A 14,856-nucleotide genomic window follows, 5' to 3' on the forward strand; every position below is an offset into this window, starting at 1 on the left:
TTCTCTAATCTCGTTGTGCGCTCCTCCCGAGGTAATATTCTGACGTTTCCGAGAAGGGGCCATCTTGGACATCGTCTTGTAGGGCTCACTGTCGCGGTCGAAACGCTCCAGTTGGATCTCAATTCTGAGATCGTTTGCTCACCGTATGAGCAAAAGACCACAGCGCATGAACCCTCTCTTAAGCATGAACCCTCTCTTAAGGCTAAAACCTCTTACTAAAGTCCACGCAAATGGGGGCGGGGGAGAGAGAGAAGAGTTAAGGACACTGCCTCCTAGCAAGAGGGGGATAGAGGAAAATTACCTTATCTGAAAAGTGGCAAATGAGGGGGTGTGAGAGAGGTGGCTGCAAGGGGCGGCTGTACCACAACAAGTACACTGCACAGGGACGGACGGCGGTTCGAACAGCGGCACAGCAGAGCATAAGCTACGCAGAAATGCGTATTGCCCATGGAGCACCCCGGGGATTTATATAACTATGGGATACGGGTAGGGGTGCTGCGCAAAGCAAGGAAGAAAGGACGGTGTACTAGCAAAGGCTGTAGATCAGTGGCCTGCATGGCTCTGTAGAAAAGGTACGGTGCCGGTTAACAGGGAAAGGAGTGGTACGCATGTACCTTATCTGGTCTGGGGCAGCATGGGTGTCCACGTAGCGGTACGTGTGGACCACACAGTGGGCGGTCGTCCTATGGTTCTTGTGCGGCCATCGTACGGGCACCCTGGTAAGTGTGTACGGTTCAAATTTTAGGGCAGGATTCCCAAATTTAGGGTGTCGGTCTCGATTTGCGTGCTGGACCACCACAGGGAGCGATTTTTTTTTTGTCCGGGAGGTTCTCCTGGTCATTGGGGTGCAGACCGTTCGTCAATCGGACGCCCGGTCATGCATTTATTAAGGTTTAAAGGTCGTTGCTTTTTAACTAAAATGTCTGAAATTTGCGTATAAGCTTGATCCGTTGTCCGTTTTGGATGCTGTAAAATCCTATATAATGGTAAAATCACCCGTAGATTCTAAATTTGGGCTCAAAATTTGAAGATTCTAAGTAGAAATGATTCATTTAATAAAATCATTGATTTTTATACCATAAAAACTCATAAATTTATCTATTACATGGACATTTCTTTATTAGTGAAGATGGGTATGTTACACGACATCTGAGCTAAGTATTTACAATATTCTCTCTATTTATATTTTTAATTTCAAGTGCTAAATTCTTTGAGAATATGTTATTTTTTAGTAATTAAATCTTGATTTATTATTCCTTGAGCCTTTAATTCATTAAAAATTATTAGGCAGTATCCTTTGAAGTATAAATAAATCAATAATTCATTGCTATAATTTTTAAATTTTTAAGATAATTATTTTATTTTTCATACATAGAAATAATTATTTAAGCATTTATTTCATAGTTTTTAGTTAAAATTATCCAAAAAATATAGTTTGCATGTTATAAAATTTCATAAAAATAAAATTTTAGTTTTTGAATATTATTGAATTATTTTTAGATTTAAAAAATAGTTTTTTTAACCCCTGGGTGAAATGTGTTGAGATATCAAGCTCAGCATGAGCTGACACTCACGAGGTGCCTGCATGATCATTCGACATTTATATCACTGGCGGGAGATGGCACCGACATATGTTTCGTCATCAGAGATTCTACAATTGGACTACACTGACTAGTCAACATCTACCCACTCCTCTTAGCGTGTTCACATTATGGACGATGATCTTATTGTTGGGGGTGACAACTTGGAAGAGATTGAGCATGTGAAAAGTCTTTTCAAAAGGAAGTTTGAGATGAAGGATTTGGGAGATCTGCGCTATTTTTTGGGAATTGAGGTCATCCGCACACTTAAGGGTATTTGGCTTCACAGAGACAGTATGCATGGGACATGTTATCCAAGTATGGGATGGCTGATTATAAGCCAATCTCGGTGCCATTAGATCAAAATGGCAAGCTTAGTGCGGATGCAGGTTATGTGTTGGAGGATCCCACTACGTACATTAAGATTGTGGGGAGTTTGATCTATGTCACGATTAGTAGGCCAGATTTAAGCTACACTGTTGGCTTAGAGAGCTGGTTTATGCAGGTATTACGCAAACCACGTCTTGACAGTGTGCGATGCACACTTTGGTATTTGAGGGCCATTGTTGATTATGCATTGTTTTATGTAGCAGGTGTATCATTGGAGCTATATGGGTACATAAATGCAGATTTGGCAGGTAGCATCTCAGACAGGAGATCTACCAGTGGATTTATGTTTTCATTGGGGAGTGTTGCTGTGACATGGAGCAGCAAGAACCAGCCCATAGTTGCCTTGTCTCAGAAGTAGAGAGGAGCTGTGGTGGCAGCATGTGAGGTAGCTTGGTTACGCAAGCAACTTTTGCTGATTTGGGGTTGCATGTGGAGAGAAAGGTTGTCATGTATTGTAATAATCTTAGCAGTATACAGTTGGCTACGAACCTAGTTTTTCATGGGCGAACGAAATACGTTGAGGTGCATTATCACTTCGTCAGAGAGAGAGTCTTAGTAGGCGACATTGACTTGGCCTACGTCAACACACACAGGATCAAGTTGCTGACATCTTCATCACGAAGGCCTTGGGAGTTGAAAAGCTCTGCAAATTTCGAGATATACTTGGAGTTCATGAGCTAGAGTTGAGCTTGAGGGGGAGTGTTGAGATGTCAAGCTCAACATGAGCTAACACTCACGAGGTGCCTACATGACCGTTCGACATTTATATCACTGGCGGATTTGGTAGCTAGCACCGACATATCTTCGCTAGAGACTTTACAGCTGGACTCCATTGACTAGTCCACATCTACCCACTCCTCTTAGTGTGTTCACATTATGGACCGCTTGTACTCTATTATGTGTGTTAGTCACTTTATCTTCTTTGTAGACTTGTTTTGTTGTGTGTGAAGAAGAACGTATTTATATATATTAAAAAAAGCTTATTTTTTAAAAAGATGATTTCCAAAAACAAAGCACAAGTGCTTTTGAGTTTTGAGCGTAAAAGCTCTACAAAATATAGCAAGCTACAATTAAAAATCTTCGGCCTACCAAAAGTATAAAATACAATTTAGTATATACAAAGGCATGAGACCTTAGCCTTACAAAAATATTAATGCCTAAATATGAAACCATAAAAGGTGTTCACATGGCTTCCAAAATATCTCATAGTGGTCCACACATGTTCCATCCATGATTAACACATAATCTGCCCCTCAATCATCACCTGCACATGTTCCAAAATATGAAACCATAGAAGGTGTTCACATGTCTTCCAAAATATCTCATAGAGGTCCACACATGTTCCAAAATATTAATGCCTAAATATGAAACCACAAAAGGTGTTCACATGCCTTCCAAAATATCTCATAGTGGTCCAGACATGTTCCACCCATGATTAACACATAATCCGTCACTCAATCATCACCTACATCCAAAATAATATTAGTCAGTGCGCACACAACTCATTAAACACATTAATCCTGGTAAATGATATAAATAAAAGGTGCATCCAAAATAAAATATCCCTAAATAAAATAATGGGCATCCGCATAGAGGTTATGACTAATAATGACATTGGTGGATAGGTGCACGTGAGTAGTTCTTTTTTAAAGTCCATGTTCTCCACCAAGTTCTTGGAGCTTTGTGTAAGCTAATCTATGACGATGGTGTAAACTTAGAGTACTTATAAAATACATGTCTTTTAAAAAAACATAGTCTAAGCATAATATAATGGAATGATATAGATACGTAGAGCATATTACAATAGGCAAAGATACAAAGATGGTTATGTTCCACACCCGGTGCACTCCAATGGAGGGAGCTAATCTATGACGATGGTGTAAACTTAGAGTACTTATAAAATACATGTCTTTTAAAAAAACATAGTCTAAGCATAATATAATGGAATGATATAGATACATGTCTTTTAAAAAAACATAGTCTAAGCATAATATAATGGAATGATATAGATACGTAGAGCATATTACAATAGGCAAAGATACAAAGATAGTTATGTTCCACACCCAGTGCACTCCAATGGAGGGAGCTTAGATGGTGATGAGAATTGCTAAGAGTGTCATCGTAAGGTAAGAGGGTACAATTGATGAGTTGAGTATAGACGAGCCTCATAATGCATTTTTATAGGCTTAGAGACATGTGTTGTGCATGACTAGACATGTAAACATGTGGTCATAATAGGTGCCACCGTTCAAGATGTAGATTTGGTCCATAAATAACTAATAGGAATTGCTACATAGAGTCTCCACCTCCCACAACCATTTAAACTAATTTTTGGCCTTGTTTGGGCTTGCGATGTTAGGACTTGATGTCCAAGAGTAAAGTCTACCCACCATGACTAGACATGTAAACATGTGGTCATAATAGGTGCCACCGTTCAAGATGTAGATTTGGTCCATAAATAACTAATAGGAATTGCTACATAGAGTCTCCACCTCCCACAACCATTTAAACTAATTTTTGGCCTTGTTTGGGCTTGCGATGTTAGGACTTGATGTCCAAGAGTAAAGTCTACCCACCTTGATGCATCCCCCTTTTTTTTGGCTAATTGTTTGTACCCACCTATAGCCTATCTGACAGTTTACCTACCAATACCATCCAACCACTAAGGCCATCGTCTTGTGTTTAAAATAGGCCTACGTATCAAGTTGCTCATCAACCATGGACTATGTATCAAGTTGCTCATCAACCATGGCTTCTCCTCATAATGGGGGCCTTACAAAACATGGGCTAGCTAAATCCATTACAAAATAGAGTGAGAGTGGACGCTGCTTAACACTTTCCACTTGTGTTTAAAATTTAGTCCTATTAATCAACATTTTAGTATTTATCTTTTCACTCTAATTAGAGATCTTTGGGGTTGTATTTTTGTTTTTTGAAACACACACACACACACACACATTTGGGGTTGTATTTGTGTTTTGTGAAACACACACACACACACACACACATTATGTATGTATGTGTGTATGTATTTTCGTGTCTCTATATGCAAAAATGTTAGGAGGATGATAAGGTTTGTACACTCTTAAACTGAAGCAACACTTATCCCCCTTTTCCTAAAGTAATAAAATTTAAAGTTTGTAATGGTTTTGAATATGACAACTTTGAACAACTCGTGAAGTGCAATTTTATCCATATAAAAGTTGCTTGTTAGAGTTGATTGCATAGGACATGGCTTTATCGTAGATCAATGCAATATTTTTCATTGGATGCGATTGGTTGTTGTTGAGCCTTAGTTTTAAAATGGGGTGGTCCACAAAGCTCTAATCATACCAAAATGCATGTTGAACCATCTTTGGTCATCCATAATGAGTCAAAGAGAGGATTTTGTTATAATCAATTATCAAGCTTTGAGATAGGTCATTAAAGGCATAGTGATTCGTTGATAGCGGATGAAAGCTATTCCTTGACAAGTATACATATTGAGACAAAAGTAACATCGGTGTCAAAAATTTAGGCCATGATGATGAATTCATGATGAAAGCTATTCCTCGACAAGTATATGTATTGCGATAGAAGCAACATCGGTGTCAAAAATTTAGACCATGATGAAAGCTATTCCTCGACAAGTATATGTATTGTGACAGAAGCAACATCGGTGTAAAAAATTTAGACCATGACGATGGACTCATGGAAGCCTTGTTAAGCAAGAAGAATGAATTTTTCATCTTAGAATTATAATGTATGAAAATTTATTCTCTAAAGTGAGGGCTATGAAGATTTTTGGTCCATTTTTTTTTGATTTTGATAAAATGATCTCAAAGATATAAACGAATTAAAACGAGAGGAAACTGTCTGCTCTTCTTTCCAAAAACCAAACCAGCTTCTTCCTTTCTTTTTCGTGCTCCCTCTTGCGCAACGGGGGGCTTTCCTGTATGAAACTGAGAAGAAAGGAGGGCCTGCAATGCTGAAGTTTGCTCCATCGGTGCGCGCCTGTTCAAGCTGAAGCGTTGCGGAGAAGGAAGGTCTCGCTCGTCGGTGTCATGGCGAACGTTTTGGAAAGAGGATGGGAGGTAGTAGACGTCTTCGCTTTCCCTTTCCAGATCTCTCTTTTCATCAACTGCTATCAGCTTGCTTGCCATCCAATTTCGCCATGAAATTGGCCGGATCCATCTGTGTAGAGCCGCGATCCACGACCTCTGATGAAGCTTAAGCTAGCGATTCACATCTCCTACTTCCAGACCATGGACATCAGGGTTTTCTGCAGAATCATGGCAGCTTCGGAGGATGAAACCATGGACTCTAGACTTTACTGCTGAAGCAAAGCGATCGCTAGGGTGTTGGACGTATATCCACGCAGAAATCGATTATAGGTTTTCTGCAGAAGCAAGGCGATCGTTGGGGTTCCAGGAAATTTTACTTTACAGGAATATTTTTGTAATGAAAAGGGTTTGATCTTTAGGGTTTTGGAATGTGCGTCTATTTTTTCCGCACATTTCTATATCACTTGACCGCAACTCTTCTGCAGAGAAGGCTTTCTGGCTCCATCATTGCTAAAGCGTTGCAAACTTGCAGCCCTGTGTGTTCGAGAGCCTTTTTTTTTTTTGTACATAAATTATCTTTTGATGATTCTGGGCTAATCTTAGCAAAGGCTTTGAAGTTGTGGCTTTTGGTTGCCAATGACTTGCTACACTGGTATCATGTGCAGTACCTTGTCAACAACTTCAGTGAGTTTCAACTCGCATCTATAGGCAGTTTCATCATTCATGAGGGCGTCTTCTTCTTGTCGGGCTTACCTTACCTTTTCATGGAAATGTGGGGTCTGAAGAAATACAAAATTCAGGTTGGTTGTTTGGATGCATGCCTTTGATATTGTGTGCTATACTTTACATTTTCATGGATGCCTTTAAATAGTCTGGTTTGCTTTTGGCTAGTCAAAAACTGTTCATCTGTTCGGAAATTGCACATTGGTTTTACTGCACAGTCAAACAACATCAGTTCTGTTTGTGTCAATTGCTTAAATTTATTTTTCATGAAGCTTCATCTATTTATTAGCAGTCTGTAATATACTTTGATAAGTGAAGTTTCAAAGTTAGCTCAACAGTTGAATTCAAGTGAGAGCAGTTTGTAAGCCTGTCTGGAACCTGCATTGCATTGATCCAATCATGGGGTCTGTCTACGGTTTCAGATGAAGAACATAAGGAAGAATAAAGGAGCTGCTGTGGAAGTTAAATATTGTTGGCTAATGTATAAGAAGGCTTGGAAGTGCAACCTTCCTAACGTTTGTTGCATATAGCACTCTCTCATTTTTTTTTCCAAATTGCGTCGTTAACACTCGCCCACTTTAAAATTGCGTGTTTGTGTACCTTTTTTTTTGGGGGTGAGGCACTCAGGTTGCTTGCTTATTGGTCCTATAGATATTTTGGGAGTCTAGTTTGGTGGTAGAGGGATTGGACTTGCTGGGTAGCTTAAGGTTTTTAAAATAAGCTTGATAATATTTCCCTATGCTTTAAATTTGAACTTTTTTTATTTTTTATTTTAAAAAGGTGCTGGACTCCTATATGATCTGGTTCTTGTTTGCCTAGTGTGTCCTTTGGACATCTATTGAAGGCTGCCAAATGATCTGCCTTTTACTTGAACTTTCTCAATGTGTATGAGGTGGTGCCCAAGTGCGAAGAAATTTTTTGCACACGAGTGAAGTCTCAAAACTTTGACAAAGTTTACACTGTTGATCATTTACATGGTTGCATAGATAATATACATTTTTAGTTGAAAATGCCTGTTCATATGAATAATTTATGCAGCTTGATGATTTATCCATCAAGATTTGTCTTCTATGGTCACACATCTTTATGCATGAACCTGCACCTATTCTTGGGCACCAATGACATGCGTGCATAGTAACACAAAATCTCGTTTCGTTCCCTACCAAACCTAAGAGATGTTTCACTGCCATAGTCACAAGAAATGTTTGAGGGTTTGAAGTTTTTAAAAAATCATAGGTTTCGAAAAATATATAATAAATAATTTGAAAAAAGGTGGAGGAAGGAGAGGAAGAGGGAAAAAGGGGAGGAAATGGAAGAATAGAGGAAGGAGAAGAAGAGGGGAAAAGGGGAGGAAGTGGAAGAAGGGAGGAAGGAGAAGAATAGGGGAAGGAAGTTGGGTTAGGGTGGCAGAGCAGTTGGGTTGTAGGAGAGATGCAACACGTGAGCACGAAATGAAGGCATGGCCGCACAAAACGAACATAGTAGAAAATGCGACCAGAAGTTGGGGGGGGGGGGAAGGGGGGCGTGACCTTAAATTTGGTCGAGATGCGCTTTTATGTTTGTTGGAGTCGAACTTTCCCTGTTTTTCAAGATGAAGAGGTCATGTTGTCATAGTCAAATATTCTAAGATCCGGGATTGTGCATAACTTGCACAAGCAGTTGACTTGCAACAAAACCCCACGACTGGTGAAATGCACCGTCGGCCAGCAGCAGGGGGGGTCGGCCAGCAGTAAAACAAGGAGGTCCATGACCTGTGCAGAGTAGTTGGCCACCTCCAGTGTCTCCACAAATGCAGTCGGCCAAGTTCAAGGTCCTCTTGCCACTACAAGACTACCTCCCATGCCACAGAAAAATAGGGAAAAATGGGGGAAAAATACGGGGAGTGAGGAAAAATGATAAGACACCTACGATCTGTTCACGAACAAAGTGCCTCTGGATGACCATGGGTTCCTCCAGTGGAAGCCCAAGCCTGCAATGCAACCTTTGCATCCTCACCACCTCACAAGCAGCATCACAAGTAGCCCGGTACACTGCCTCTGTCGTCGACAAGGCAGAAGATGATGCCTTTACTGCTCCATAAAACTGCTCGGGCCTGAAGTAGATCTCCTCGTGTCCGGATCTCCTCCCCAAACTGAGTCACCAACCGTGGAGTCGGACTCCATCAATCAATCCCCCTCCTGTGTACAAGAGTCCGTGATCCTTCGCATGTCGCAGAAACCACAAGAAACGCAATCCTGCCTCCCAAAGAGTCATCTGCCAACCATGAGCTCAACTGCCTCATCAGGAAGCTCCCGTCCAATCTGGTGTCCATCAACCAGATCAATGAACCATTCTGCTTCTGAGTCAAAGAGGCATCACACTGCTCACAAGGATCAACACCTGTTACGGTGCAAAACCAAGTCCTAGAAACCTGCTGAAGACCACGCAAGGCCTTTTGAAACCTATCAACCACCCCCTTTGAATCCGGAACCACAAAGCCTGGAGTATGCACCTCCTTCTGTAAGTAATCAACTGCCACCTGCTTGGCTTTCCGAAAGGTTCCCGTGGAAAGAACATCCTCATCTACAGGAGGTTCTTTGTCTCGAATACTACGAGACATCAGAGCATAAGTTACCAGTTCAGTTTCCTCTGACTGACGAACACAAGCCAACATCAGTATTGGAAAGTTCCTGCCAACTACTGCCATCATCTGACAAGCTATCCACCATCTGGTCCCGGAAAGCCTGTACCTGCAGGGTATCCACACTTAAGTGGCCATTACCAGATTGCCACTCATCACAAACCTGAGGACGTGGGAGAGAGTGTTGAAAGCTTGTAAACTCCATTCTCCACTCCGCCTTTCCAAACTACTTGGCCTGTTGCTTTGTCCCGGAGAGCAACAAAATGCTCATCAAACTCCACCCGTACTTCAGTCTTGCAAACCTGATGCACTGACAACATATGAAAACCAAGTGGCGGAACATACAGTGGGAGGAATGCTTCCCCCCTCTGCCATCGGGAACTATCTCCATCCTGTCCTCACTGAGAACGGGGATAGTGGATGTATCCCCAGTAAGAATGTGACCAGAATACTTGCAAAGATCTTGTAAATTTGAACAGGAAGGAGTCATGTACCTGGAAGCACCACTATCTAGAATCCACTCTCGAGTATCCGTTGTGGAGAATCCTCCAATCTCCTCCCTGCCTGAAGAAAATGAAACATTGGTGTCCATCACCTCTAGGTGCACAAAAGCCGGAGTCTTCATGATTGCTACTGAGCAATCTTCACCCTTCTCGGTCTTCCGCTTGGGACACTGCCTCCAATAGTGGATGTATCCCCAGTAAGAATGTGACCAGAATACTTGCAAAGATCTTGTAAATTTGAACGGGAAGGAGTCATGTGCCTGGAAGCACCACTGTCTAGAATCCACTCCCGAGTATCCGTTGCGGAGAATCCTCCAATCTCCTCCCTGCCCGAAGAAAATGAAACATTGGTGTCCATCACCTCTAGGTGCACAAAAGCCGGAGTCTTCATGATTGAGCTGGAGTCTTCATGATTGCTACTGAGGAATCTTCACCCTTCTCGGTCTTCCGCTTGTGACACTGCCTCCAATAGTGGCCTTTCTTGCCACAATCATTATAGGTCCTCTCTACCTTTAGTCTCGCGGTCAGTAACGGACTTCTTCTTAGAAGACTTCTCCGATGAAGCCTTCCCTTTACCCGTGTTACGGCCTTTCGACCGTTGGCCAGTTAAGGCCTCCCAACCTCCACCCTGAGGAGGGTTTGTGAATCGTTCCTCCTGGTCGAAGACCGTCCGAACAGCTCCACTTGTTCTGGCCATACCGAGAGAGAGAGAGAGAGAGAGAGAGAGAGAGAGAGAGAGAGAGATGAAATGTTATATTAACGTCTTCAAAAGGCCATAATGACCTATGAGACCAAAAAGTTACATCATGGTGGATCTGGTACAATGTCTGGATAGAGAGAGAGTCTCCTTCTGTGTGTATCCGCCACCAAGGGTGCACACACGTGTGTGCATGTGCGCACACATACATACTTTTTTTTTGGTAATACATTATAGTACTAGTGGGAAACCTCCAAGTGGAGGAGAAGACCCACAATCAAAATATAGAAAACATGAGGTAAGTTACAAGCCCAGTTGTCCAACTAGTGCAAGGGAAGATCTCCAAGGTCAAAAGAATCCCGAAGAGATAAAAGAAGAGATTTCTTGAAGAAAGCAAAACAGGGAATATCTTGTGCAGCAAAAATCGATTGATTTCTTGCATGATAAATGGACCATAGGGCCCAAAATCTAGTCCATGAAATGGAAGTATCAAATTCTGGCAAAGAGGGGGAAATATTGCCAAATAGCCAAAAAAATTTGCCAAAAGATCTGCCCACAAATCTTTCACAAATACGTCCTGACATCTGTCTAGAAGAGCACGGGAATAGGGGCAAGACCATAGAAGATGACAGACTGTCTCACGTGGATGTGAACACCTTCTACAAGATGCAGGAGCAATACGTCTTTCAACCAGAAAACTGCCAACTAATAAAGCACCAATGAGGCATCTCTAGAAGAAGACTTTCTGTTTGAGGTGTAATTTACTCTTCCAGATGTTCGAGAGAGATGCCCTCTACTAGCCAGAAAGCTTGTTGATGTGCCATAGTGAATTTCCATGAGCCTATATCCAAGGTGGAGGAAGAAGCAATTTGTATGTGCTGGCTGTAGTCAAATTGTGAAAGGGCACATGTACAGGCTGAAAATCATGTAGTAAAGAAGCTATGGTTCCCCATATTGGTTTGTGATGTAGACCTAGATTGTAAAGTGTCATAGCTTGTGGAAAAGAAAGTACATAGCCCCCATCATTCACCACTTCCTCAACATATGTGATTGCTGTGGTAGAAAGGAAATAAGCCATTCTCGGTTGTAAAAGAGCAAGAGGTTGTTGATATGCATGACTCCAATGAATGCTCTCTCTGCGAAGGGAGTTGCCTTGATCAGGTGGGTTACCAGACCATTTCATTGGCCATCAGTGTAACTTGGTATGAACACAATGCTAATCAATACACTTAAATACATTAAGATTTGATGGACACATGCTCAATACAAGAAGTAAATTGCTGGATCACAAGAGACACAATGAGCTGGAACGGTCGGCCCCTCCCTCAAATAAAGTATATTGATCTTGGGAGAATCAAGTACATAGTGTCATGGGTATTTCTGACCAGATTTCCATACCAATGCATATGAATACAGTATTGCAAACAAGTGGTTGTTGATGTAGACTTGCAACTCACACTACCCTCTCAAGTGCCCATGTTCCCTACCATCTGCTCTCTATTGTTCCACCAACACATGGTAGTAACAAGCTGCAAGAGAGCACATAGGACAAGAGAACACTACACAGGGTATGTGATCTTGTAATCCAGTTCCTCCCTCCTACTACTTGCTTTCATATTTAAGCATAAAAGCTTACCAATTGTAAGTAGAGTCGATGACAGCGGAAGTTTTTGCGATGGAAGTCCTTGGAGTGATGAGATCTTCGATTTGTCGCATTTCTTTGTGACAAAAGTCTTCCAGAGGATGAAGGGAACCTTGGGAAAGCTTCCCCTATGGTCAACTTGAGAAAGGAGGGCTAAAATTAGGGTTTTCAGCAAAAAGACCAGAAATTACAGCAATAAAGAGAGTTGTTTTGCTGAATTTCACTCATTGGGAGTGTGCAGGAGAGTAAATACTCTTGGAAGCTTGGGAAACACCTTAGCAAGCTTGGATATGGAGTTGGGAAGGAGAAAGTGCAGAAAATACAGCCCTAATGCCCTCATGAAGGAGGCGCCTACCTCTAGAGAGAGGAGGAGGAGTGAGGTGGTGAGTTGTCCACTCTCGTGGCAGGCAGGTGCTTTGTGGAGCAAGCTAGAGAGGACACATGGCTGGTTACTCCCTTTGTACAAAGGGGATAAGGTCTGGGCGGTGGACATTGGGTTTTGTCCACCTGGAGACATCAGTGTGTGAACACCGAGCTGGTCATAATTTATAAATGAGTTTTGGTTGCCCAAAGCTTAATGAAGTGTGCACACACTCACTTATAAATTAGTGTCAACTCCTAAGGCTAGGTTTATGACCAATACTTACCACCTACCACATGCCACATGCCACATAACCATGTCAGCAGACAGTTTCACACGCATGGTTCACGGGTGGGCGTCCCCTTACCCGGAACTACACATTGGTCAAGCAAGCATGAAAACAGCATGCAATTTCAATTGCAAGCAATCACATAAAGATGCTATGCAATGCATCATTGGTATGGATAATCCCCTTTCGTGAGACTATACCAAAATAGACGTGCTCTAGGCAAGTACACGAGGTACCAGACCAAATGGAACACCAATCCACCAGGCATTTCCGGGCATGTACATAGAGGCACAAGTCCCAACGAAAAGCCAAGTCCATAGTATCACATGAGTGGCATCAATCCCTGGCATATACAATTGTCATGGACACCAAGCATGGGTGGACCAATTGGGTGGCCAAATGGTGACATCCCCCCGACTTCTAAACAGTTGTCCGCAACTGAAAAGCATCCAAATAAGTCTGAAGCACATGCGGGCAATCTTTGAAGAACTCTTCATCTACCCATTTAGCATCAATGGGAAGATAGTTCTTAAACTTTACAAGGTAACACCTGACAACTTTGCCTGCAGCAAGCTTGTGTTCCTTGTGATACACAATTTGCTATGGCTGCAAGATCTCCTCAAGCTCATCCACTTCTGGTGGATCCTCAATGACCATTTCACTGGGCTCCGGCCCTACATACTTGCGAAGGTGACTCACATGAAAAGCATTGTGTGTGTGCCAATGATTAGGTAATGCCAATCTGAAAGCCACTTCATTGATCTTCTCGATCACTCGAAAAGGCCCATGGTATTTGGTTGCAAGCTTAGGATATACACCCTCTTTGCCAGGCCTCTTTGCAAGTCTTGCTTTCTTAAATTTCAGCAATACCCAATCATTCTCTTTAACATCCAATTGCCTTCTATGCTTGTCGGCAGCCTTTTTATGCTTGTCTTGTGACCTTGCAATGGCTGTCCGCACCTGAGCAAAAGCAATATCCAAATCTCTTACATACTCATCAGTTGCAAATATCTCATCCTTTGTGCAAAGGATGGGTGCCAAAACTGTCAGAATATGCAGCGGAGATGAAGACAAAATCTGAAAACTCAAGAGCAAGTGCACTGCAGAAAAACACAGCAAATAGAGGAGGAGAGAGAGAGGCGTGTAACTGTGCTATATACACAAGAAATCCCGGAATACGGATCTTCTCGAGCTCTTGCATCAGCCAGGTACAGAGGCTGATCAGGAACTTTCTTTGGTCTGGGCAGGATGGTCAGCCGGCCCGGGCTAAGGTTGCTTGGGCAGTTATTACTCTTCCGCTGGCCCAGGGGGGCTTGGGCATTATAGATCCAGCTGATCAGAGTAGAGCCTTGTTGGGGAAGCTTATTGTTCGGGGGCTGCTTCCAGGCGTTGAGCCTTGGAAGGAGCTTCTTTTTCAGCGGCTGCAGGCTAGAGCTCCCCTAGCAGGGGGCACTCGGGCACCAGATACGGTGGATCTTCATAGAGATGAGGAGGACATGCCTCAGTAGAGGATGGGAGGACAGATTTGCCTTGAGCATCCTGCGAGCTTGGGAGTTGTTGAGACCGGGGCTTTCTCAGAGACCTCCCACTTGTGATGAGGAGCAGGCTAGACAGCCGCTCATCTGGAGCCCCGCGGTACGCACAGAGCAGGGTCATATGCTGGGTTCTCGGCCTTGTCTAGCCTGGGGACCATTGGCGGCAGGCCCAGCACGCAGTTTTGGAGATTGGCAGGCCTTTTGTAGTCTCCCGGAGGAGTTCCAGGCGGAGAGGCTGAGTCACTTGAGAGGGGGGCTGATTATGAGGGATGACATTCAGGAGGCACTCACTGAGGAGTGGTTCACGCCTTTCGAGCCAGCGGCCCCACGGTGGATGGGAGCCTTTACACAGTTGGAGATCCTGACTGCTGTCAGAGCTTGCACTGAGGATGGTAGATGCCTCTACTATGAGATACAGGATGAGGGCAGACTTCAGAGAGTGGAGGCGGAGTCGCCTTTGGTTGCGGAGTGCA

The 14,856-nt window shown here is 42.9% G+C and overlaps 1 protein-coding gene across 2 annotated transcripts in view; it reads left to right on the forward strand.

Moving 5' to 3' along the window:
- Positions 1 to 5,771: 5,771 nt before the first annotated feature.
- LOC147619405 (methylsterol monooxygenase 2-2-like) overlaps positions 5,772 to 14,856 on the forward strand; it is a 44,911-nt gene continuing 35,826 nt past the window's right edge. The window contains exons 1-3 of one of the 2 annotated variants that reach the window (XM_086773045.1): positions 5,772 to 6,043; positions 6,152 to 6,549; positions 6,679 to 6,813. In XM_086773045.1, coding sequence (XP_086629171.1) covers positions 6,442 to 6,549; positions 6,679 to 6,813 — 243 coding nt within the window. In that variant the 5' untranslated portion in view covers positions 5,772 to 6,043; positions 6,152 to 6,441. The remainder of the gene's footprint in view (positions 6,044 to 6,151; positions 6,550 to 6,678; positions 6,814 to 14,856) is intronic. The other variant, XM_086773046.1, reaches the window with a different exon arrangement.

Source organism: Cibotium barometz, chromosome 33 (genome assembly GCF_041138505.1).
Source record: "Cibotium barometz isolate CiBa-2024 chromosome 33, ASM4113850v1, whole genome shotgun sequence".
NCBI classification, from domain to species: Eukaryota; Viridiplantae; Streptophyta; class Polypodiopsida; order Cyatheales; family Cibotiaceae; genus Cibotium; species Cibotium barometz.